General features: G+C 59.9%; 2 protein-coding genes across 9 annotated transcripts; one reads left to right on the top strand and one right to left on the bottom strand.

Annotated features, from left to right (window-relative positions):
- The first annotated feature begins 2,333 nt into the window (after positions 1-2,333).
- Positions 2,334-8,541, top strand: EMILIN3 (elastin microfibril interfacer 3). The gene is made up of 4 exons (XM_030843514.2): positions 2,334-2,515; positions 3,794-3,916; positions 5,078-5,301; positions 5,564-8,541. Exons 1-4 carry the CDS (start codon positions 2,349-2,351, stop codon positions 7,348-7,350), a joined length of 2,301 nt encoding a protein of 766 aa, XP_030699374.2. The 5' UTR covers positions 2,334-2,348; the 3' UTR covers positions 7,351-8,541.
- On the bottom strand, positions 7,892-25,118 carry LPIN3 (lipin 3). Of its 8 annotated transcripts, XM_030843506.2 has the most exons (21): positions 24,931-25,102; positions 24,186-24,238; positions 20,631-20,823; positions 19,426-19,521; positions 18,218-18,483; positions 17,929-18,012; positions 17,290-17,410; positions 16,780-17,122; positions 15,799-15,898; positions 15,498-15,658; positions 15,002-15,095; positions 14,862-14,931; positions 13,149-13,241; positions 13,026-13,072; positions 12,153-12,291; positions 11,030-11,178; positions 10,751-10,837; positions 10,168-10,320; positions 9,817-9,931; positions 9,625-9,728; positions 7,892-9,438 (listed from the first exon to the last, which is right to left on the bottom strand). In XM_030843506.2, the coding sequence occupies exons 3-21, from the start codon at positions 20,814-20,816 to the stop codon at positions 9,294-9,296; spliced, it is 2,553 nt and encodes an 850-aa protein (XP_030699366.1). In that variant the 5' UTR covers positions 20,817-20,823; positions 24,186-24,238; positions 24,931-25,102; the 3' UTR covers positions 7,892-9,293. The 8 variants fall into 8 exon arrangements, with proteins under 8 accessions (XP_030699366.1, XP_060141008.1, XP_030699365.1 ...); XM_060285025.1 differs by lacking the exon at positions 24,186-24,238 and having other exon boundaries at positions 25,021-25,118; XM_030843505.2 differs by lacking the exon at positions 24,186-24,238.

Genomic DNA, 25,118 nt, shown 5'->3' with positions numbered 1-25,118 from the left:
CAGATGTCTCTCACTTTCTGAGAAGTAGAAATTCAGTGGCTACAAGATCAAGATCATGTTATGCGTACTGTGTATCTTGCCCAGTGAGATGGACGTCTTTGTTAAAGTCTGGAGCACACTGGGTGGATTTGTGGTGGAAGATGAAGACTGTCTTAGGCTTCATTTGCTGGGATCAGAAACCCACTGGAGCTGGCTCAAGTGAAGTGGGTTATGGAGGCAGACAGAGGAAGCCAGTCACCAAATGGCAACTCACCGTACTTCTCCCTGAGTACCTAGCCCCTCCACTCTGCCCCATTCTCCTCCTGCAAGCTCTCCTCCTCAGCTTCCCCGTAACTCCTGCGGAGCTATGGCTACAGGGTGCCCTGGCCTGTCCTCTCACTAACCCCTCAGGGACCCTGTAGTGGGTTGAATGGCGTTCCCGCAAAATTCATGTCCACCTAGAACCTTAGAATGGGACCTTATTTGGAAATAGGGTCTCTGAAGATGTAATTACTTAAGATGAGGTCAGACTGGATTAGACTGGGACCTAAATTCAATGACAGGTGACCTCGTAGGAGGAGAGGACCCAGAGACACAGAGAGACGAGGGCCTTGTGAAGAAGGCCATGCAGAGACAAGAGAGAAGGCCACGTAAAGACAGAAACAGACATTGGGAGATGCAGCTACAAGCCAAAGAGTGCCAAGGATGCCAGAAACCACCAGAAGCTGCAAGAGACCAGGAAGGAATCTTCCCTGTGGCCCTGCTGACACCTTGATTTCAGACTTCTAGCCTCTAGGATTGTGGAAGAATACATTTCTGTTGTTTGAAGCCACTATATTTGTAGTAATTTGTTACAGCAGCCCTAGGAAACAAATAGAGTCTCCACCTGGAAGCCGGATCGCCCTCAGCCTCTGCGTTTCAATTTCAAAACCCAGGAGAGAGAACAATTGGCCTGCTTGGCTCAGGTGTGCGCCGGCCTCACCCCTGCTCCAAGACCCGCAAGCCAGCATGGCTGGGAGAGGGCAGGGGTGCAGATGTGGACTTCAGACCTGCCCTAGTCCAGCACCCCTGATAGCATCGCTTTCCCCAAAGGGTGTGAATTCACATCTCAAAGTCCGGTTGGAGAGAGGCCTCTCCAGGTGTGCCTCAGAGTTCTGTGCTTTCTGCACACCTGTCTTTACTTGGGGAAAGACCCAGGTGGCTGTGATCATCTGTGTGGATAAGATCAAGCCAGGAAGAAGCGGCAGTCTGTTGGAGGACAGAAGCAGGATTCGAAAGGCTTTTTGCAGCTTAGAAAGCCAACAAGATGACATTGAATGAGGATGGCTGTAAAGGTCAACTCTTGGGTTCCGAGAGTCAGTTTCACAAGGGAAATATGGAGGAAGCCTGACTTAACAGCAACTCCTTGTGAGAAAGACCGAAAGGTTTTCTTTGACCAGACGCTGAAAATGGGCCAGTGCTGCAGTCCAGCCTGCTAAGAGCTTTAGTTGCACAAGGAGAAGCGGAGCACCTTTGGCGGGGCTGGAGGGGTGACAGGCGTTCAGGACTCCGTGCAGCCAGAGACCTGAGAGAGACAGAGATAAGATGCACTCCACCAGGAAACCAGAAGGACAGCCTGGCCACCAGACGGATTGCGGAGGGTTCTCGAGCACAGAGGGGCTAAGTTGTCCGGGGAGGGGTAGGCAGAGTTATCAGATGTCCTGGGCACCCTGGGACAATGACGCTGCGGGGAGGCAGAGCTAGCCAGCAGGGATGATCTGGGGCCTATTCCAAGGAAGTGGCTGCGAAGGTGTTGCTGGCCCGTCCCCAAACACGGTCATCTCAGCTTCAGAGCCCTGGGCCGCGGTTCCCGGGCGCACACGGGTTTTTAAGAGCAGTGTGTCCAGCGGGTGGGCGTTCTTAGACGGCCCCGCGTCCAGGCCGGCCCCAGGGTTCTGGCTCTGCTTCTCGCCCGGGTGCACGCGGGAGACAGTGGTGGATGGGTGATGGGTGTGTTTGGGGGGCCTCCCGGGGTGCGACAGCCTGCGCCCCTGCCACTCCGGGGCTGCTCTCTTCTTAACCTCTCGCTCGCGGGCGGCCCCTCGGGCGTCAGCTCGGAGCTGGGGCGGGGGGCCGGCGGAGGAGAGCGACGCGGCCCCAAGTTTATGCTAATCAGCGCAGAGCCCGCCTCCCGCCTCCCCTCGGCGGCCCCAGGCGCGAGCAGCGCCGGCCACTCGGCGGGACGCAGCCGCCGCGAAGCGCCAGGCGGCCGGGCCAGCGAGCTCCGGGGGCCGCGACCGGCGGCGGGACCCGGGCGGGCGAGCGGCGGGTGGGCGGGCGCACACCCGGCGGGGACACGCGCGGGGCCAGGTGGAGACCCGGGGGCCGCGATGGGTCGCCGCCGCCTGCCGGTCTGGCTGTGCGCCGTCGCGGCGCTTCTCTCGGGGGCGCAGGCCAAGGGCACCCCGCTCCTCGCGCGGCCCGCGCCGCCTGGTGCCTCCCGCTACAGCCTCTACACGACGGGATGGCGCCCGCGGCTGCGCCCGGGGCCGCACAAGTAAGCGCGGGCCGCTCCGCGGGCGGGAAGCGGGAGGGATGGGCCCGGGCGAGGCTCCCACCTGCCCCGGGCGCGCGCGGGGGCTCCGGGCACCCCAGGACGAGCCCCCGCCCGGGCGGGCGCCCCACGGTCCGGGGGCCTGCGGGGCTGGCGAAGGAAAAGAAGCCGAGGGGGCCTGGCGCGGCGGCTGGGGTACTGGCAGTGCCCGCGGAAACCTTTCCAGAGAAGTAACATTTTCCAGCTGCTCTGTGTGCAGACTCCGGGCGCAGTGGACCAGGTGGAGGGAGAGGAGGGAGGGAGGGAGGAAGGGCGGGCGGTCCGCGACATGGAGCACGCGGGGCCACCCCCATCCCGTGCCAGGGCCTCTCATCTCTCCCCTGCCCCGCCAGGTGGGAGATGGAGGCCGTGCACCCGGCGGCTCGACCCCTCCCATGCTCAGCCTGGACCCCTGCGACCCTTTGGGAGGCCCAACGTGGATGGGCGGCAGAGCTGGTGGGGGCTCCTGGGTCCTGGGCCCGTGTTGTGGCTCCAGAGCCCCATAGCAGTCCACAGGTGGTCGGCTTATGCCAGGCAGTAGCCTCCCTAGCCCTTGTGTCCTCCCCTGCCTCAGCTTCTGGTCTTTAGTAGCTTCAGGTGAGTTAGGGCCTCTGCCTGGGGTGCTAGCTGAATGTGAACTCTAGCTGAGTTTGAGAGGTATTATAGGAGGAGTGTACCCAGCCCATGGCTGACACTCAGTAGGCCTGGGCACATCAGAGCAGGCTTCCTGGAGGAGGTGGTACAAAAAGTGATCTGAGAGGGAGGAACCAGAAGCAAAGGCAGGAGTGGGAAAACTACAGGGTGGGAGTCAGTCGGGAGGAAAGACGAGAAGTGTGGTCTCAAAGGCAGTATGTTGGGATCTCAGAAGCGTCAATGCCGAGATGAGGAGTTGAGAGCCAGTGAAGGAGTTGGAGGAGGGTGGGGAGTGTGGCAAGGCTCTTGAGGGGGATCCAGGGTGGGCCTCTTCCCCAGGCAGGGAGGCAGCTGCACTGGGCTCCTGGTTCAGTACAGCACTTACTTAGCCCAGTGACCAGCCCACTGGCGAGGCTGGGATTGGAGAGACCAGCAGTGGGGCAGGACCCCAGGCCAAGGGCCCTGGATCCCAGGAACAAGAAGAAGGGGCAGAGGAGAGATGGGAGTCTGGTCTCCTTCCTAGGCCCACAGCTGGGGGAGGGGAGGAGTAGAAGCCTCAGTGGGCCTGGCACAGGCCAGATATTCCAAGGATGCCATTTCCCCCTGCAGGGCCCTCTGTGCCTACATTGTACACAGGAATGTGACCTGTGTCCTACAGGAGGGAGCGGATAACTACATAAAGGCTGAGTACCGGCAGTGTGGATGGGGGCCCAACTGCCCCGGGACAGTCACGTGAGTGCACCCCCATCCCACCGACTCAGGATCCCTGGGCATAAGCCCCAGGCCTGCCTTCAGCTGAGGGTAGCGGCCAGCCCCACAAGGGTTGTAACTCCTTGGACTCCAAAGAGCCTACCCCTGCCCCAACACAGGCCATTTGGAGGGGGCCGGCGGCGGGCCAGGTCAGGCTTGGTTGGAGCCCCCAAGGGGACCCAGGGGAGGGCTCCCAGGGGAGAAGCAGTGCAAGGCAAGGAAGAAGCAGCAGAGGCACAGGGGGGTGGCTGGGGACAGGGGAGAGCAGAGGATCAACAGCAGCAATGGTTGATCCCTGGGTAGACCCAGGGAGGGTTGTGGTGACCGTGGAGAAGGCAGGCCAAGGGTGAGAGGAGGGAAGCCAGACTTCTGGGGCTTCAGCCAGACAGGTGGGCTGTGAGGACGTGTTGCATGCAGGTGTGATGTACTTGGAGACGTTCAAACATGTGTCTGAAAACAGACCTGTTTATTCCCATGTGTCAGTGGGTAAACAGGTACACGGCTGAACAGGGGAGAGAGTACACGTGGTGAGCTCTGCCCTGCACCCCTGGGCCTTCCCCACTGTGCTCATAATCAGAGGTGCCATTCCGCCAGCTTCCAGGACCAGAGCTGAATTCCCAGAGTAGGCCAGGAAGGAGGGGAAAGAACTAAGTGGCCCCCAGGTAGGGAGTGGCCCCCAGGCAGTGTGAAGGGCTGCCTGCCCCAGCTCCAGTGCTGTACCCCTCATCCACCCAGAGGGAGAGGCTGGGGTTTTGTCAAAAGTTTTCAAGGTACCCCCAAAGCCAGAGTGGAATTTCTGATGGCAGTATGAGCCACAGGGTGTCCAAGTGGTCTTGGGAGTCTTGAGGCTAAATTCCCACTAGCCTTTCCCCAAGCAAACAAGATGGGGTAGGGCTTCTACCTGCCCCCTCCCCTAACGCATCTCTGAGCCTCTGCCAGGCCTGCTTCCACCCTACCACCTGTCACCTTAAGCACAGAAGAAGGAAAAATGCTGATGGTGTAGTGAAGCTGGGAGACATCTAGACCTTCTGCCAGTGTCTGGAGTGGCCCTGGACCCCAGCCAGGGGGCAAGGTCACTCGCCAGGAGGCAGGAGCCTCAGCCCACAGGTACAGAGCCCTGCCCTCTGCCCGCCCCTGGCCCAGGTACCGCACAGTGCTCAGACCCAAATACAAGGTGGGCTACAAGACAGTGACCGACCTCGCCTGGCGTTGCTGCCCCGGCCTCGCTGGAGAAGGCTGCCCCGAGCATCTCACGGACCACGCGGCCGCCCCACCTCAGCCGGAGCCTGAGCCCCAGGTTCCCTCGGGGCAGGTGGGCCCAGGCCCCAGGCCCCTTCCTTCTAGCAGAGCAGCCTCCAGCCCCCACGGTGAGTCTGCCCATGGAGACCCTCGCCAAGGTGATCGGTTTCTGGGGACTGACACAAGCTGGCTGAGCCCGATCAGGGCTGGGGAGGGTGCGTCTCGTGTTGGACGTGGGGGTGAGCCCCTAGAGCCCCCTCCCACAGCTGGGGGAACCATACCCAGCAAGGCTGGCTCAGACCAGAAAACCTCTCGGGTGGCCCGGCAACAGGACGAGCTGAGAGAGCCAGACCAGTGATGACCCTGGGGTTCTCTCCTCCTCTTTCCCAGGAAGGAAAGGCCCAGGGCTGTTTGGTGAACGGCTGGAACGCCTGGAGGGTGATGTCCAGCGCCTGGCACAAGCATATGGTACCCTCAGTGGCCTGGTGGCCAGCCACGAAGACCCCAACAGGGTGACTGGTGGCTCCAACGCTCCTGCTGCCCCTGTGGGCTTTGGGGTCATCCCCGAGGGGTTTGTGAACCCCAGAGACAGAGCTGGAGGACCACTCACTCCTCCTCTGGATGAGATCCTGAGCAAGGTGACAGAGGTGAGCAACACACTCCGGACCAAGGTGCAACTGCTGGACGAGGTGCATGGACTGGCCCTCGGCCATGAGGCTCACCTGCAGCGGCTGCGGGAGAGCCCCCCATCTCCGCTCACCTCCCTGGCGCTGCTGGACGAATATGTGGACCGACGGCTGCACCGACTCTGGGGGAACCTGCTGGATGGCTTCGAGCAGAAGCTGCAGGGTGTCCAGAATGCGTGCGACCTACAGGTGCAGGAGGTGCGGCAGCAGTTCGAGGAGGGCCAGGCGGCCAGCCGGAGGCTGCACCAGAGCCTGGATGGCCGGGAGCTGGCCCTGCGCCGGGAGCTCTCACAGCTGGGTACCCGGCTGCAGGGCTTGGGCGTGGCTGGCAGGGGCAGCTGCTGTGGCCAGCTGGCCTTGATCAGTACCCGCGTAGACAGCCTCGAGAGGAAGCTGCAGGCAGTGACCGAGGCCCAAAGGGGCCACAGCCCCCCCGACGGGAATGACCTCACACGGCTCTCTGCTGCCATGCTCGAGGGGGGCGTGGATGGGCTGCTGGAGGGCTTGGAGACCGTCAACAGCACAGAGGGTGGAGCCAGGGGCTGCTGTCTGGGGATTCAGGAGGGGGGCTGGGGTGTGCGTGGCTTCCACACCATGCTGGAAGAGCGCGTGCAGAGGCTGGAGGAACGCCTGCTGACGCTGGCTGGGGAGCCGAGCCACGATAGCGCTCCTGCAGGCAGATCGGCTCGCCCGCTCGTGCAGACGGAGCTGGCGGTGCTGGAACAACGGCTGGTTTCACTGGAGGCCTCGTGTACCCCTAGGACCACCCTAGCCATCCTGGACAATCTCGTGGCCGAAGTGAAGGCCTGGCAGAGCCGGAGCGAGGCCCTCCTACGCCAGGTGGCCAGCCATGCGGCCCTGCTCCAGAAGCTCAATGGCACCGTGGCTGAGGTCCAGGGGCAGCTGGCAGAAGCAGCGGGCAACTCCCTCCAAGGCGAGATCACCCTGCTCAAGGTCAATCTGAACTCTGTGAGCAAGTCGCTCACGGGCCTCAGTGACTCTGTCAGCCAGTATTCTGATGCCCTCTTGGCCGCCAACACATCCCTGGATGAGCGGGAACGCAAGGTGGAGGCTGAGGTCCACGCCATCCAGGAGCAGGTCAGCAGCCAAGGCTCGTGGCTTCGGGCCGGACACAGGCAGGTCCTGAGCCTGCGGGGGCAGCTGGAGCAACTCAAGGCCGGCGTGGCCAGTGTGGCTGGCAGGCTGAGCCGCTGCCAGGACACGGCCCAGGAACTGCAGCTTGCGGTGGGTCACTTTGACCAGAGGGTGGCGCAAGTGGAAGGTACCTGTGGGAGGCTGGGCCTGCTGGCTGCGGGCCTGGACAGCTTCGTGGCTGAGTCCCTTGGGCCCAGGGAGGGCCTGTGGGACCACGTGGACCAGCTGAACCGCACGCTGGCCCAGCACGCAAAGGACATTGCCCGCCTCCGGGATGACCTGCTGGACTGCCGGGCCCAGCTGGCCGAGCAGGTCCGGGCAGGGCAGGCCGACTAGGTGGGCTGGACAGGCCAACCCCCAGATCCCGCCAACCCTGGGGACCCTCCCCCAGAGCCCAGCCTTGCCTAGCAGTGCCTCCCAGCCTCCCCTGGCCAGCGCGGATGCCATTTCAGAGGGCCTTGAAGGAACAGTGTGGGTCCGGCTCCACCTGACTGCCCAGGCACCAACTGGGCAATTCAGGACTGCGGTCAAGGCCAGGACGTCATGCCTGAAGGCCGGGGTGGCCCCAAGAGACTGCACCACCCACGGTCTGCAAATCGCTCTTCTGCAGACACACCAGTTAGCATCTGCGCAGACCTTCAGGTCCGTTCTCGGACAGCAGTCTCTCCGCATCTCCCTTCGCCTGTGGACAGCAGCTCCAAGCCCTTAGAGGCTTCTCAGCCACCTGGGCTTGGTTTCTTTAGGAAGGTCGTGCCCACTGGCACTGTCCTCCCACCTGGCAGCTTCAAGGATGCTGTTCCTGAACTAAGGACCAGAGGTTTCCACCACCCTGCGGGTCCTTCAGGACAGAACGGAAACACAAGGACTCAGTGGAGAGTTCTCTTTATTCCTTTTGATTCTCTCCCAAGGTGAGGGCTTAGGCAGCCGCGGATTCCCGGAGGAAAGGATGGGGTCCAAGTGATCTGTTTGGAGACGCCTCCCACTGTAATTTATCCTTTTCGTTCCCCTCCCCAAAGATGTTTTTGGGGTACTCTGGTCCCCACGTGATCCTCTCCTTCCCACTTGGAGGAGAATCTCCCTCCACCCCAGGTTAGGGCCTCTCTCCAAAGGGTGGCCCTCATGCACATCATGGCCTGAATGAGGCCAGACCCTGCGCAGGAGGCCACAGCTGGAGGAAAAGGGCTCCAGGCCTAGTTTCCAACATCCTTGGAAAACCCCAGCCCTGCCCGGATGTTCACAAGGTGGTGAGAAATTCAGGTATGAAAACATGAGGACACAAGCGTTCGTCTGGCCTGCGTACGCCCCAGAGGCCCATCCCTGCTGAGGTTCCCAGCCTCAGTTTCCCCACAGCAGCTCAGGCCCTTCCATGGTGTTTTGCAGGTCCCTGCAGCCCCACCTTCTGGGTTCCTGACATTTGGTGTTCTGCCCCCCACTTTGGTGCCGTTGGGGGAGGGCAGGCCTGGATTAAAGCTTTTAGCCTGTCTAAAGGAATTTTCTTCCCCAAAGGCAGTAGGCGGGAAGGCTGCAGTGGGGTGTCAGCCCTGCTCCTTGGGCAGAAGCTCACTCAGCAGCTGTGCGGGCAGTGAAATGACTGGCAAAGGCTGGGGGAGGCCAGGCACCTGCCCTGGCAGGGTTTGGGGCTGTGTCCTCAGCAGGGGTGTGAGGAGGGGCAGGGATGGCAGCTGGGTATGTACTAGGCCAAGTGGGAGCCACACCCCCTCAGCCCTGGCACTGCCCTGGGATCCCCCCTTCCCAGATGTTGGGGGGGCCCTAGAGTATCTGGGGTTGGGATGTGCTGAGATAATCAGGGCACCAGCGTGGGAGAGCAGTGATGTCTGGCTCCAGAGCTATGGGAAGGGGCCAGGGCTATGTAGGGTCTAGCTTCAGAGGGTATGGTCCAGGCTCCCCAAAGTGGGTCGGGGGAAAATTTCTTCCCTGATTGTTGGCTGCCACCAACCCTTTCCTGGGCTTACAGGTCTCAAACCTCATAGGGGCTTCCTTCTTGTCTCTGTCCTATCAGGAGTTGAGGCAGGGTCCCAGGGTGACAGGGACAGATATCAAGGGTATGGAGAACGCTGCAAGGACCCAGTCACTTAATGGCTACAGGGCAGGGCCATGCTGAGGCCTGGAGCACGGCTCAGCTGGCAAAGGCAGGGGACAGGAGAGGCCACAACTAGCCCGCAGCCCCCTCCTCCCCTTCAGTGGGTTGGCCCTGCAGCATCCAACTTCCAACCCCCATGCCCTGGGACACACAGTCCTGGGGAGCAGCCAGGGCTCGTTCAGGCCAAGGTGTCGAGGTCCACAGGGGCCAGTGGCTCCCGCCAGTAGCAGAAGTTGCTGTAATCGGGGCTGGCCAAGTCTGTGCTGGGGCCACGGGCCACAGGTGGGAAGAAGAGTTCAGCCACCTCACCGAGCCGTTCGTACCTACGGGCAGGAGGCGCTGGAGTGAGGCTCAGCCGCTGCCGGGCTTCAGCCCCACCACGGCAGGTGGAGGCGTCCTTCCCGGGAGCCCTGGGCCGGGGAGGGGTCCCTGGCGGGGGAGGGGTGGCGTGGCACTGGGTCCCAGGGAGAGGCTGGGCTGGGGAGGCACGTGGCAGGGTTTGGCCTCACGTGGACTTGTGATTCTTCATGAACTCCTGGCTGAGCTCTCCTCGGGGGTTGACTGTGAAGATGCGGGATGTAGGCAGGCCGACCTGCCGGTAGGCAGTGACATCCTACAGGAGACAAGGAGGGGTCAGTGGGCTGGGAGGTGTGGAGAAGGTGGCTCAGGCCCCCCGCCCCCGCCGTGGAGGGGACACTCACATTGGGCCTGTTCCCAAAGGCGGCATAGAAGGGCTGTTTCTGGGGCAGAAAGAGCTGCTGGATGTCACTCAGGCAGGCAATCTTGAACACCTCCGGCTTCTTCTCAATCACCTCCCTGCGGCAGTCGGGGCCATGGGCAGGGAAGGGGTTAGCGACCAGATGATGGAAGGGTGAGGTGACAGTGCTGGTGACAGGGTCTGACCCAGTGGACACCTGAGCGAGGTCTGATGCTGGCCCAGCCTGGGCTGTGCAGGGCTGGCAGTGGGCCTGTGCAACCCCCTGTTGGGCTGTGGGCTCACGTCCCATGGGGAGGTTACCTGTGCAGGGAGGTTACCTGTGCAGGGCGGTTACCTGTGCAGGGCAGAGAAGAGGCTGCTGGGAGACAGCAGGATGGGGCCCTCAGGGAGGCCACAGCCCCGCTCGCTCACCCACTGCAGGTACCCCTTGGTGAGGTCAGCCATGCCGATGGCCCGTGCCGAGCAGTACAGGAACTTGTACCCATTTCTGGGGGCGGGACAAAGGGGTAGCACAGAGCCGTCAAGAGACCAGCCATCCCCATCTCGCCTTCTGGGCTTCGGCCAGCTCAGCCCAACCCTGGAGCCTCTGCAAGGAGGGGACTTAAGAGCTGAGCCAGGGCTGAGAGGGAGAAGAAGCGTGCAGAGTCCTGAGGCCCAGGTGGACCAGGATAGGTGAGGACTTGGGCAAGTCTGTAGGCTTTGCCTACGGCAGGAAGGCCAGCAGCTAGACTCAGAGCCCGACTGCAGCCCCAAGAGACAAGTCTTTCACGGGAGAACTGAGGACCAGTAGGTCTCAGCACTCCAGGGACCTGCCCTGGTCTCCTTCCCTGTGGGTCCCCAAGCCTGGCTTCCCGGGGCTGAGGCCAGGCCATTCCTCCCTCCCTGGGGTCCCACCCCAGCCCAGTCCAGGCACTCACAGGTGGATTTTGTGGTAGAGACTAGTGATGCCCTGATGTGTCCAGTCTTTCCCCAGCTGGGGCAGAATGTGGCCCAGGACATCCGACCTAGACCCAGAGTGATGGTCACGCCAAGGCAGCCCCACGTGGCCCTCCTGCTCTGTGGGTGTGGCCCCGCCCCCATCCCAGGATGGCCCATCGGGAGGGGAGGGCCTCTCTCCCTGTCCCCCCTCCCCCAGCACAGAGGGAGGCGAGTCCCCAGGCCCTCCCTCTCCCCCTCCACAGCCGACCGGGTCTCACTTGGTGATGGTACCATCAATGTCTGAGATGATCACCCTGTCGTCCCATTTCCACAGGTAGATGGTGGCCCTACAGCGGCAGGTGCCCTGGTACTGGGTGGTCACGCTGAAGACCACCTCGTTGGCACCTTCTTGCAGGTTCAGGCGCCGCTGAGGCCAGGCAAGGGGGGAACTGTGAGCTGCTGCAGCTGGACGCTGTCCGCCCACCGCCAACCCCCCCAGAACTGTGGCCTTCCATCTCCATGGGCCTCTCTTTCTCCTGTTCCTCCCAACTCAAGAACCTTCCTGAGCTCAGCAGAGACAGCCATGTAGGCAGAAGGTGGCTCAAGGAGGAAGTGAGAGGTGCTGGTGGGGCCTGCAGAGCTCCAGGCACAGGAGCTTTGAGATGACGCTCCCGGACCAAGCCTGGCCCATGACCCCGTCCAGGTTTCTCAGGTCAGCCTTGGGGCCAGCACTGCTCTGGGCAGAGGGACACCCCACTCCACAGAGGGGCCCCTGTGGGCATCTTCACAGGCAGCCTCCTGCCTGGGGCTAGGGTACCTGGGACATCCCCGCCAAAGAGAGACCTAGCCCTGTCCTTGGTCCAGAGATAAGGATCAGGGCAGTTCTTAGCCACAGCCTGTGACCTGGCTGACCCCGAGTTGGGTGTGAGCCCCAGGGAACCACACAGGGCAGCCACTCTGTACCAGGTGCGCCAGACTCTCCTGGGCACCTCTCTGACCACAGAGTTCCACTCAGGAGGAAGACATGACAGGAGCCACAGTTACTCCGAGGTGTGAGTTGGGGGCCTGGGGTTGCCAGAATCGGAGAGGCTGTCATGGGCCGTTTGGTTCCTGTAGCTCCCAAAGGCAGGCCCAGAGCCAGCCAGCCCACCGCAGGTAGGTATATTAAGATGCCATAAGAGGGGGCTTTTCTAGCGAGAACATCCAACAGAGAATGGGCTGGCACGTGAAGAAGCGGCACAGAAAGCTGTCCCCGGATGACTCAAGCAGAGGCCGGCAGGCGGCTGCCACAGGGATGGATTTGGGGCTTTGCGGAACACCAGCCGTTCCTCAGCTGGGCCCTGAGGGCCTCGGGAACACCGTCGTCTCAGGCCCGCCACTCCCACACCTGCACACACTTACAATCTGATTGGAGGAGAGGCGGAGGGACTTCTTGTAGGTAGGAGTGTGGGCTGGAGGCGAGAGGGGTGGGGAGGGGGCCTCCAGAAGGATGGGGCTGTCAGGGACATCGTCCTCACTGCTCGGGGCTTCCGTCTTCTCCCTGCGGGCCGCCCGGCGCTTGAGCCACTTCCCCCAGCCAAGGCCTTCACTCCTGTAGATGCCCACCCCTCACCCAGGCCGCAAGGAGCCTGCTGCTGGTCTCTGCCCCTCTAAGGACCCCTCCCTTTAGGTGCCACCCATTTTGGGGGTGGCAGCAGACATCAGGATACAGGCCAGTAGTCTACACCCAGAACGGTGACTGCAGAGCTGGAGCAGAGACCCGGGGCGCCCAGGCCCCAGGCCGCTCTCCACAGCTAGGATGCTGGTACCTGATTTGGGGATGTGCACCAGAAAAATCTAGAATTGCATCGTGGCCAATCCCACCTGCTGTGGGAGGCAGTCAGCCCGTCCTTGATCACCCCCCACCCAGCCTTGGACATTCTGGGTCACTTCAGACATGAAAAAAGGAAGCAAGGTCAGCTGGGGCCAGCTGGCCCCTGGTGGAGAGAGGAAGCCCTTCTCCGCCTTCGTATGGTAGCCCTTTGTCTGGGCCGGGAGTCTGGGTACCCATTCCAGCCCTGCCACTTCCCGGCTGCGAGAACTTTGGTGTATCTAGGCTTTCCCATCTGTGACATGGGGACATGTCCCAGGAGAAAGAAGAGGTGTAGAAGTGATTGCAGAGGGACAAAGACATGCCACGGCAGGGGAGGGGTTCTGGCTCCACTGCCGCTCCCACAGTGATCTTTCCCAGGCTGAGCTCCAGCTGCAGAGCCCCAGGCAGGAGATCCAGCTCACCCCAGCTGCTGCTGCCGCGCTGTGGTTTTCTCCCTCCGGGCTCTGCACTGTGGGGAGAATATCCATCTAGTGAACCCCGCCTCCTGCCTGTGCCGGCCCCGCCCTGTGGACATGACCACCCACCTCCTTGGCCGGAAAGTCCCTGCATCGCCAGGAAAACCACCACCGCCCTCCCTTCCGGGGCATCTTTTCCTTCTCCAGCTTGTCCACGGTGCTCTGCGGGCAGATGAAGGCCATGGCATTTTTTCCTGTACCACAAAATCCCACCTTACGTTGCCCTTGGGGCCCCCATGGGCCCAGAGTCTGGGGCTGACCCTACAGCAAGGTGCTACCAACATCTGGAGGCTAAAGAAGCATACTCACCCCCATCTTGGGATTCTGAGCACTGGTTCAAGGAGATACGCACGGGAGAACAAGGGCCACTTCTGCCCGCCTCCACTCCACCCCAGCCCTGACCCCCCCGCCCCCAGCTCTAGCCCAGCCTTGGCCTGGCCTCCAGACCTTGTGGCTCAGTCTCCCTATTCCAGTAGCTAAAGGCAGCGCTTTGGGAGACTCTCAAGATCTGGGTCTCCCTGCATGATGCCACCAACTGGTGGCAGGCACAGTCTCTAGTCAGTACCACCCTCAACCTCCAAGACCAACATGGGCAATTCCTAAGGTCAGTGATCTATCCCGCGAACAGCCTCCCTCTCTGCTTGTTACCGTCATTGTCTGGTGGGGACAACATGACCCTGCGAAAAATTCTGATTAGATTTGTGCTAGATAAATCCAGGGAGGGCCCAGGCCCGCCTAGGAGACGTATCAGCTTCCTGCAAACACAGAATGGAGAACCCAAGTCGAGGAAAACAGCCAGGGTGTCCACTGGGGCTGGGAACAGGCTGGGAGAGTTTTCCCCTAGGTGATGGGTCTCTCTGGGTAAGGTGAGGAAAGCCAAGCATGGGGGGACCCTCTCTCTTCCCACAAGCTCTGGGTCCTTGCTCAAACCCAGAACCAGCCAGAGGATAGAGCTGAGCTTCACCAAAGGGAGGCACCAGCTGTCAACATCAGGTGAGTGATGTTCTTTGGGCAAGCCAAGCCAGTAATGATGGGCCAGACCAGGGTGGGGCACTGGGTGGCTCCCAGAGGTGCAGAAGGGGCAGGTGCACAGGCAGGCCAGCCCTGCACAGGATAGAGGTTCTGGGAGGGACTATAGAGGCTGGTCCTTCCCACCTCTGAGCACCTGCACATGCTGTTCCCCACCCCTTGCCTACTCATCCTTCAGACCTCTACCCGGTGGGCGCTTGCTCAGCAAACCCCCTGTTGGAGGCTCTCAAAGCACCCCAGGCCTCTCCTTCCCAGTTGAATTTTATATTCATTTGGCTGAGTCTTTGATTAACTGTCCTCCTATGAGGGCACGACTGTCCCCAGTCTGAGCCCGGCACACAGTAGGTACTCAACGACTGTGTGCTGATAAAGCAAGCCCCTGCAGCCCAGCCTGCAGAGGGTCTCAGAGGAAAGTGAGGGGTAGGACCTCCATCTCCCGAGACCGTCTCGCAGATCCCAAAACCTCCTGTTGAAGGCGTGTCCCTGTCGCCTCTGGTTTGTCCTGAATTCCTTGGAAGTCAAGTCTAAATCCAATCCAAATGGATTCAGCCATGTCAGGAAACCAGGGAAGCGGGGGGTGCTTCGTCCATACGGCCTGGGGCAAGGCTTCAGAGGACCTGGGTCTCTTCTCTCAGAGTGGGTCCTGCAGCCCCAGGCCCATCTCTGCCCACCCTCCACTTCCTTGCCAAGGGCCCCCGACCCCAAGGCTATGGCCACGTCCCCCAGGAGGCCCAGGGGTGCTATAACCATTACCTTGGGCAAGTTCTTCTGGAAAGCTTGCAGGGAGAGGATCATGGAGGCAGCTACAGCCCAGTTATAATGCCTGGAGAGACAGATAGAGTGTTAGGGCCGTGGAGGGCGGGGCGATCCAGTGGCCCAGTCCCGATACCCACTTCTCGTTGATCTTCACCACCAGGTTCGGGTCGTCCAGGAGGCCGGGGTTTTGGGCGAGGTCCTGGTAGGAGACGATGTGCTGGTTGAACTTCTCTGGGCACAGAGACAGAGAGCGAGGGGTGAGGCCAGCACATCCCACGTGACCCGTTGCCCCCGCCCCTCCCGGCTGCCCCGCCTCTGCTGCTCAGGCCTCCTGCAACTTGGGTCTTCGACCTAGCAGGGCTCCTTGCTACCTGGGGTTTTGACACCTGATGGTCCCACCCCAGGCACTTGCCATCCTGGATTCACAGGATAAGTCACAGCCTAGCATGACTTAGCATTTGCTTCACGGGGTCTTGGAGATGCCCAGCGCTTGCTGGCCGAGGGTGGGCTCCACAAACCCCAGAGTCGTGCACACCTCTTCTACCCCCCCACCCCGGCGTCTTCCCTCTCTTCTCCCGTCCCCTGGGCTCAGTGACAGTCCTTGGAGGGGTGGGGGGCCACAGTTGAGCATACCCACAGAGATGTCTCCGCTGTCAGCCAGCCCCCCCGAGAGGGACAGCACTACTGTGTCCGCTGTGTCCCGAGTGGGCTCTGGCTCCCGCTCAGGGTTGCAGTCCCCCAGAGACTTTTGGCTTCCGGCTTCACTCCACTTCCTGGCCCCCAGCCCACAGTCGCTGGGGACAAAGGGGCCAATAGTGACATGAGTACAAGGAGGCTGGGAGGAGGGGCTGGAGCCCTCCCAGGCCCCTGATAGCCGACTCCTAGCCCCACAGGCCCCAATCCCAGGACACCCTGGCGTCCAGAACCCAGGCACCTCTGGGGGAAGTAAAGGGCTGCGTTCTCAGAATCCAGGGAGGGCAAGTCATCCAGGTAGATTTCACTGGGGCCCAGGTGCTGGCTTCTCTTCAGGGAGCCTGAGAGCAGAGGAGGGGACATATGTAGACCTAACCCGTGAGGACTAGTGTTGTGATCAGTGTGCGTCCCCCTACCTTTGAACGCCTTAAGGTGGCACTGTCCAGTAGAACTTTCTGCAATGCTAGAAAAGTCCTATGTCTGCACTGTCCAGTAGGGTAGCTGCTGGCCACAGAAGGCTACTGGGCATACTTAAAATGTGGTGTGATGGAAAAATAGAATTTTAAGTGTTACTTAATTCTTTTTTTTCTTTTCGCCATGCCGTGTGGCATATGGGATCTTAGTTCCCCAGCAAGGGATCGCACCGCACCCCTTGCAGTGGAGGTACGGAGTCTTAACCACTGGACCGCCAGGGAAGTCCTGCAAGTGTTATTTAATTTTAATTAATTTAAATTTAATTTAAAATAGCCACATATAGCCAGTAACTACCCAACTGGATAGCACAGGTGCCAGCTTCCCCTCCCAACCCTCTCCCTGGCCTCGCTCAGGACACACCAGCTGCCTCAGTTCCTAGACATGAAACCTCTCTCCCTCCTCATGGCCTTGATGTTCTCTCTGCCTAGAATTCTCTTCCCCTGGTCCTCACTCGGCTGGATCTTTATGGCCCACGTCTCAGCTCAGGCATCACCCGCGCAGAGAGGCCATCCCTGGCCCCCGTCCCAACCAATGATTCTGTCCTGCGTCCCGCCCCCCCAACATCATGCTCCTCCTGTTATGCATCTGTCATCTGTCTACCCCTCTGGACTGTGAGTCCCATGAGGGCCGGGGCCAGAAACAGTGCTCGGAACACAGTAGGTGCTCAAACATGCTTGAAATTCCAGAGTCCACCCAGGGGATAACGTGAGGCCAGGGAAGCAGTGGGAGGGGTCCAGCTATCACTCACCTTTCCTCCTGGAGATCCCCTCCGGCTGCCCTGGGCAAGCGGGGGCCTCCAAAGCAGCCCAGCTCCACGACTCAGAGGGAGGAGGGAGGCCCACATCCCCGGAACTCTGAGTCTTGGTTTCCTCTCTCTCAGGGGGCTGGAGAGGGGGACCCACCAGAGCAGGCACCTCCGTGTCAGCGTGAAGAAGGTGGGTGCCAGGCCCTGTTTGCAGGATTGGAATTCCCGAAGGGTCCACGCCAACCACAGAGGCAGAGGGGGTGCTGGGCGCCCCCTGAGGTGGAGAGGCTGTCTTGGAGCTGCCATCAGGGACCACTGAGGACGCGGGCCACTCAGCTTTGCCCACCTTCGAGCAAACAAATGCGGGAAGACAGGGGCGGTGCAGGGCCTGCCTCCCACACCCCAAAAGGCCTCAGGGAGGTGGCCCAAGTCTCAAGTCACTCCAGTCCTGACCCGCAGGGGCCACGGAGCCGCTGAAAGGTAAGGATGGAGGGTTGACACAGGGGAACTAACCTTAGGCAGCCTCCCCCAGGCCCACTGCATGTGGGACTCAGCTCTCAGGGGGATGGGTTCGGGGGTCCGCAGCTCCAGCTCCGAGTCACTCTTGGGGGATGTTAGCCCACCCGTTGAGAGGCTGCAGGAAGCAAGAACTCAGAGGCCCCCAGGCCAGCCTGCCACCCCCTGCCGCCCTCCTTGGCTTGGGAAAATTTTTTCTGCAACACGTATTTATGCCTGTGTTGGATCCAGAATGTATAAGGAACTCCTATAAATCAACAATAAGAAGGCAATCCAGTAGAAAAACCAAAACAAAACGAAACAATGGGCAAGGCTGTGACTTCTCAACGGGTGTAGGGTTTCCACTAAGGGTGACGAAAAAGTTGTGGAATTGGATAAGGGGTGATGGTTGTACGACATTGTGAACATACTAAATGCCACTGAATTATGCCCTTTCAAATGGTAAATTTTATGTTATGTGTGTTCTACCACAACAGAAAAAATGGGCAAAAGACTTGAAGGTCAACACTTTACTGAAAAGACACACAAATGGCTGGTAAACACAATAAATATGTTCTATGTCATTATTCATCAGAAAAATGTAAGTGGAGAGACCTTGGCTTTGAGTCTCTGCCTGTAGCCCACCTGGACTCTCACCTGGCCTGGGGGGGCCGCTCCCCATCGGAGTAGGGGTAGATGTCTTTCGGCTGCGGTGAGGCCTCTCCTTCTGGCTGGACACTGCTGCGGGACCACAGGGAAATAAATCGTCAGTGATAGGACAGGCAACCTGGGCAGGGCACGGAAGCCTGGACATCAGGGGCTTGATGAAGCAAAGCAACTAAAGGCCAGAGAGGTCAAGGACCTAGCCCAGGGTCACACAGCATCAGCAGAGGACACTGTGCTTGAACCCCAAGTGGCATTCCTACACCCTCAACCCCCTACATACCCCGGGGGCTCCGGCCTCGGCTTTTCCAGCAGGGATCGCTCACTCCCAGTGCCTGCCTCCAGCTCCTCCGAACTAGAATCGGCTGCCACCGTGTCCTCCTTCTGCCTGGGTTTCCTCCTGTGACGCTTCTTCTTCCACCCCGTGGAGGCTGTGCCCGCGATGCTGGCCTCAGGCTCTCTGGCTGTGCCCAGGTGGGAGTCCGAAGGGAACCCAGACAGGCCCCCCCAAGGGATGGGTGATGTGCACAGGTGGGGAGGCATGTCTTCCTGTGGAGCAGATCGGGGGCAGGGCTGAGGGGTCTGCAGCTTGGGGGCAGGGGGCAGGAAAACAGGCCTGGAGGCTGGACAGAGCCAGTGGTAGCATGGCCTTGTAACTGTTGCTGGCCTCAACGTTCCCTAACAGAGATAAAGCGGCCCCAATCCCAGGGGTGCCTACACTTCTGGCAGCCCACGGCAACCACACAGTCCAGACAGAAACCTGGGCATCAGCCTCTCATCTCCCCTGCCCACATCTACCACAGCAGACACCTACTTCCCCTTTTAAGACTCAGCCAGGTGTCACCTCCTCCAGGAAGCTTGCCCTGACTTTTTTCAGCCTCAGTTCCAACCCCCTTCGCTGCAATAACCAAATGGTTCTTTCATCTGTTGTTTACATGTCTGTCTCCCAAGTTAGTCTGGGAAACTTCTTTTTTGGCAGGGGTCACCCCTCATCCAGGTCTACTGCTGTTTCTGGCCTACAGTAGAGTAGGGGCTCAATTATTAAGTTTGTCAAAACTTTAAACACCTCTACTGGCTTCTGCTGGGCCCTGCCTCCCTTCTGCAAACACCCCTCTGGTCCTCCCCCGCTCCCACACTTCCATGTGCCAGCTGCCCCGAGCCGGCACCAGATCTACAACAAGCCATCTTATGCTTTCCAGTCCCGGCCACTGCTCGGCACCCTCCTCCTCTCCAGGCTGGCCAGGGAGGGCTTCCTTTTCCCCTTTCAGGGGCCCAGCTCAAGTGTCCTCTTCTGAGAAAACTTCCCCCAAAAAGCGCCAGCCCTTCCTGCCCCCATCCCTCCCCAGGGTCCACCAGCACGTCCTGACGCCCCTGCCTCAGACCCTCGCCGATGGGGTCCTCCCCACGGTGGGGACGGTGACAAATCCCCAGGCCCCGCCTGGAGGGAGCACTAGTGAAGAGACAGGGCCAGGCAGGCCCAGAGGCACTTACCACATCGCTCTCCAGCTCCTGGATGAAGAAGGCCTCCCCGCTGTCCCCCAGCTTCATGTGCAAGTCCACTGGCTCCCCATTGATCTCGATGTCTACCTGTAATGGGGTGTGGTGGGATGGGGCTCCCCACCGTCGGATCTTACTCCCATGCTTCAGTCCTCTGGACTCCCAGCTGGTCCTGGAGACACAGGCTCCCTGCTGCCCCAGAGCACTGCACTTTCTGGAACTCTCTCCCCCCAGACCTCGGGGAGCCCCCTGCTCCCCACTCTGAGGGTCTCTGCTCACCATCTCAGTATTCTTGTTTATGCCTTGGTTTCTGTGTTCCTCTCTCTCCCACAGCCCATAAGAACAAGAACACGATCCAATCTTGTCCCTGTGTGTCCCCAACCCGCAGAAGAGTGCCCGAACATTTGTGGGTAACATGAACAACAGTAAGAATGACACTTTCCTGGGCACTTCGTCCAGTGTGTTACATAGACCATCTTATTTAATCTTCACAGCAACCCCTGGCAGTACCTCCCATCATTATCCCCACTTTATAGATGAGGAAACTGAGGCTCAGAGGGGTTAAGTAATTCTCTGGGAATTACTATGAACCCAGAAGGTCTGAATCCACAACGCAAGCTCTTAACCACTTAGCTATACTGTCTCCCTCAAGGTTACACTCTCCCATTAGGATTCTGGAAGATTCACAGTCACCCCAGTGTGAAGAGGGTTTGGGCCCACCAAACCAGAACCAGAACTCAGTGCTAACAAAAATCTGTCACGTTCACCTGAGCCCCATGAAGACGGTGCCGGTTTCCTAAGAGTGAGGAGGTAATTTTTGAGTATCAGCCCCATGCCTCGCCCTGGGACAGTGTTATCACCTCTTATTTAATCACCAGGTAATGAGAGTGTATCAATTTGTTCAGGTGAGGTGACTTACCAGGAATACACAGGTAAGGTCTCAGGAAGCTGAAGCCAGGTCTGATGGCCCCAGTACAGAAGGCTGCCCCGCTGTGCTGCTTCCAGGGGAAAATAAGGGCCCTCCTGGACCAAAACCCCCAAACCAACCCAAAACCTTCCAAGAAAATACAAAAGAAGGGAAGCCTGTCCAGAGGACACATCCCTGCCCCAGGGAGGTTTGGTTCGTGTCCTGGGACTGTAGTGACTACCCCGGCTTCCTGAGTGCGCCCTGCAGAGGTCCCTCTACCGCCATCACTCACCACCTTCTCCCGCGAGCACAGGACGCCCAGCTTGCCGAAGCGCACGTGGAAGGGCGAGCACCGGAAGGAGCCGTCCGCCTGCCTCACCACCAGCACATCGATGCCCCCGCTCAGCGTGGCCGGGTTCAGGCCCCGGTACAGCCCCTTCCCAAACACAGTCTCTGCCAGCTGCCCCACGTAGTTCATGGCTGTGCTGGTAAAGGGAGGTGGTGCTGGGACCAAGGCCTGACCCACCGGCCTCCGTACGGGGCTCCGCAGCCTGACCCCTGGGACCCCAGGCTTACAGCGTGTGGCTCTCGGGGCACCTCTGCAGATGGGCAGCAGTGATGGGGTGGGAGGTGCGCCTGAAGACGTGGGCTCTAATCCCCACCGGCCGTGGGGCTCTTGGACGGCCACCTCCCTTCTCCAAGGGCTGCTGCCCACATCTGTCAAATCAGGGCACCGGGTAAGGCCATCTGGGGCGCTGTGAGCCTCTAAATGCCATGAGTAATGATAATGACCGCAGCTCATTTCATCTTTACAACAACCTGCCAGGCTGGCCGAGCAGGTTTCATCATACCTGTTTACAGACAAGCCAGCCCAGGCTCAGAGAGGTGGAGTGACTTGCCCACGGCCACTAGTCAGGAGCCAGGGTTCACATACAGGCCTGTGTGATTGCAGAGCCCTCGGTGTGAACCACTGGGATGGCCCCAACTGTGGGGACAGGCACCCCTCCCTGAGGGGCAATAAGGGGCAGCCTCATGACAGATCAGGCCCAGGGCCCTGCTGGGTAACAGGTGACAGTCCTGAAGGCTGATCTCCTTCCAGGAAGTGGGGAGGAGGGAGCCTCAGTTTTTCCATCTGAGAAATGGGTTCAGCTGTCTTGCTGCTTCCTGGTCCTAGAAGTTGGAAGGGACCTTGCTGGGCTATTGTGGCTAATTTGTGGGGGGCCGGGGTGGGGGTACCTCAGGTACCTAAGGCTCTGCCCAGTTCTCAGATGCTTGCAGTAGGGCACCCCCTCTAGCTGGGCCCAAACTACAAAATGTAAGGCTCAAACTCCAAAATTCTTCCCAGTCTCCCTGGGATATGTGGGAAGCCCGTCCATGGCCACAACCTGACCCCAGTGTCTCTAGGACATAGTTCTCAGCCCCCAACCCCTACTCCTCAGACCCACATTCAGGCCTTGGGCTGGCTCCTGGCCCACCAAAGCTGCTCCTTCTTCCCCCAGCCAGGCCGGTCCCTCCAGCGCTCCCACAACAGGCAGAGCCACCTCTACCCTGGCATGGTGCCCGCCCTGCCAGCTTCAGCTCGTCGCCCCTTCCCTGCTGGCCTCGCCAGTGGCCTAGGCCCTTCTGGCTGCCAGGACCCCAAACCATCCCAGCTCCACAGGGCATTTTCCTCTGACCTTGCATCAGAACCCCTGGAGCTCTGCCTGCCATGCAAGATCACCCTTCAAAAAAGTCAAGTGGGGGCTTCCCTGGTGGCGCAGTGGTTGAGAGTCCGCCTGCCAATGCAGGGGACGCAGGTTCGTGCCCCGGTCCGGGAAGATCCCACATGCCGCGGAGCGGCTGGGCCCGTGAGCCATGGCCACTGAGCCTGCGCGTCCGAAAGTCAAGTGACTTATCCAAACCTTATGAAGCTAATAGGCCATAGATGGAGGGAGGGAGTGATGACTCATATCCTGGTTTCCTGATTCCATACCATGGTTCCTTCCCCTCCATGGTCCCCAAACCACACCACCATTGTCTGCAGAGAGGGCCGCCCAGCCTCCAGCCCACTTCTGCACAGCCCTGTAATGCCTCGCCACTCAAAATGTGGTCCAGGGCCCAGCATCACCTGGGAGCTGGTTAGAAACGGAGAGCTTCACAAACATAAGGTCCTGTGAGATTTGCTAAAGTGAAAATTTGGGATAAAAAATGAAACGCTTTGGACCCCGAAAACGTCACTCAAATTGAATACATCTTTTATCTGCAAGGCACCTGCTATGTGATAGGTGAAAACTCCCACTTTGGTTTCTCTGTCCCTAACACCAAAGTCTGAATATGGGTCTGGGGAGACAGACCGACTGACAAGAAGAGACATGTGATAGGCAGGGCTCTAGACCACTGTGCCCAGGAAAAGCAGAGAAGACTCCAGAAGCTTCCAGGAATATAAAGAAGCACGCATGGGAGGGGCACACCGGGAGTGGGGGCAAAGTTCTGCCCAGCTGGCAGCCCAAGTCTGAGCTATCTGCTCTGCGGAGAGCCAAAGAGCAGGCAGTGGGTGGGTGGATGGGGAGGGGGCAGAGGAGACAGGCTCGGCTCCACCTACTACTGAGCTTCTCAACTTCGCCACCCCTGCTGCTTGGGGCTGGATCATTCTTTTTTGTGTGTGCGGTACGCGGGCCTCTCACTGCTGTGGCCTCTCCCGTTGCGGAGCACAGGCTCCGGACACGCAGGCTCAGCGGCCATGGCTCACGGGCCCAGCCGCTCCGCGGCATGTGGGATCTTCCCGGACCGGGGCACGAACCGGTGTCCCCTGCATCGGCAGGCGGACTCTCGACCACTGCGCCACCAGGGAAGCCCTGGATCATTCTTTGTTGCAGGGTTGGCGGGAGTGTTGTAAGATGTTTAGCAGCATTCCTAGTCTACCCACTAGATGCCAGGGAGCATCCTACCTCCAGCTGTGACAACCAGATTGTCTCTAAACTTTGTCAAATGTCCCCTGCTGGACAAAATTGCCCACAGTTGAGAGCCACTGAAATAGCAGAAAGAGCTGAGTGGCAAAGGGGGCACCTGGGTCCTACTCTGATCCACCCATGGAGTACTCTAGGGCAAGTAACTTGCTGGCCTCAGTTTGCCCTTCTATGAAACGAGACCTGGATTTCTTAGACCTTCTCAGCTCTAATGTCATGGGAGCCTAGAAGTCATTCCTCTCCTTGTTCCTCCCGCCCCACGAGTGGATGCCCCCATCTCTGCCTGCTTAGCATTGTGGAGAGGGAGGGGGACTCCTGTGAGCCAAGCCCCGGGCTCCTCTCCACTACCTGCACCCATCCCTGAAGGCATCTCCTGCCCCCAGGACCAGCTCTGCCTCCTTGGTCTGCTCCCGATGGAGGAGAGCTCCTCTTGGCTCCCCTATACCACCCTTCACCCCCAAACTAACATGGCTAAAATCAAACACTTCGTCTTCCCCTGGGGAACCTGGTCAGCTGAATTCCTCTCAGGACTCATGGGTACCCCTCCCTCCCAAGCCCTCTGAGTCCTCTTCCCCAATTTCCTGCTCATCTGACCCCTCCTTTCTCCTCCAGGTGCCTAGGTCAAGGCTTTATGACCAATGCCCAGATCCTGGGTGATAGCAGGCACCGTGGTTAAGGCATGAGACTGTCTGGATTCTAATCCCCTCCCTGACACTAGTTGTGACCCTGTGCAAATCACTTCACCTCTCTGAGCCTCATTTTCGGCCTCTGGAATGGGGTAACATGGGGGTGCATGAGGGATTCATGGCGTGACCCGTGTAAAGCAGTAGCATGAAGTAAACGCCCACCCGCGCCACCTATAGCAGCAGCACTGTGTCTGGAATCGTGACAGCCCCACTCACCCGGGCTGGTCCTGAGGGCACGACAGGTCAGACTCCAGTGCACTGCCCCTGCCCTGAGTTGAGAGTTTAGACTTCTTAACTTGGCATTCAAGGCCCTGCATGATGGTGGCCCCGCTCTTTGCTCCAGGAGGGCCTCAAGAGGTGCCCTGGCCTCAGAGCTTACTCTGGGAACATCCACATGCCTCCCAGGCCTGCACGCAATCCCACCACAGGAAAGCCAGAACAAGCTGCCCTGGTTGTCAGCCCTCAGCCTTTCTGGGCTCCCAGATTCAGGGAGGGGTGGGGATGTGGCTCTCCGTGTAGGACCAGACGCAGCAGGAGAATCAGCACTGCTATCGCCCTGGAAGGGAGGCAGCTCCACCCAGGATCCCCAGTAGCCTTCGCAACTACTTCATCTGACCTGCCCAGTCTCAGGGCAGGTGGGCAAGGGTCAGACCCTGTTTTGCAACTGAGGACACTCAGTACCAGAGAGGGTGGGGGTCTTCCCCAAGGTGACACAGTTAGTCTGGAGTGAAGTTGGGGTGAAACTTTCCCCTGAGAGGTTTTTACATCTCACTCTCTCCTGATCCCACATTCTGGATGTCCGCGGGGGCCCGCAGCCCCTGGATCGGGGAGAGGGATGAAGTGAAGCCGGCCCCTCAGGCCCGGGAACAGGAAGGAATGAGGGTCAGATGGCCGGACAGATGGGCGGGGCAGGGTGGGGCAGGGGAGGGATACCTCATCTCTGGCTCTAGTTGGGCCCTACCTGAGGAGCTGCCCACTGGACTCCGGGCCCCGGAGCTGCCGCTTCTACCTGAGTGCACAGATCAGCAGGTGTCTTCGGCCCCGTACTCACTAGGCACTTCCGGCTCCTCTAGGAGTGGGTGAGATCCCGGTTCCGCCCCTTCCACGAGCCAAGGGCGGCCTCTGCAAGTCCCAATCCGTCTAGACTCC

Source organism: Globicephala melas, chromosome 15 (assembly GCF_963455315.2).
Source record: "Globicephala melas chromosome 15, mGloMel1.2, whole genome shotgun sequence".
Classification (NCBI taxonomy): Eukaryota; Metazoa; Chordata; class Mammalia; order Artiodactyla; family Delphinidae; genus Globicephala; species Globicephala melas.
Note: the sequence above shows the minus strand (reverse complement) of the source record. Positions and strands in the feature narration are given on the sequence as shown.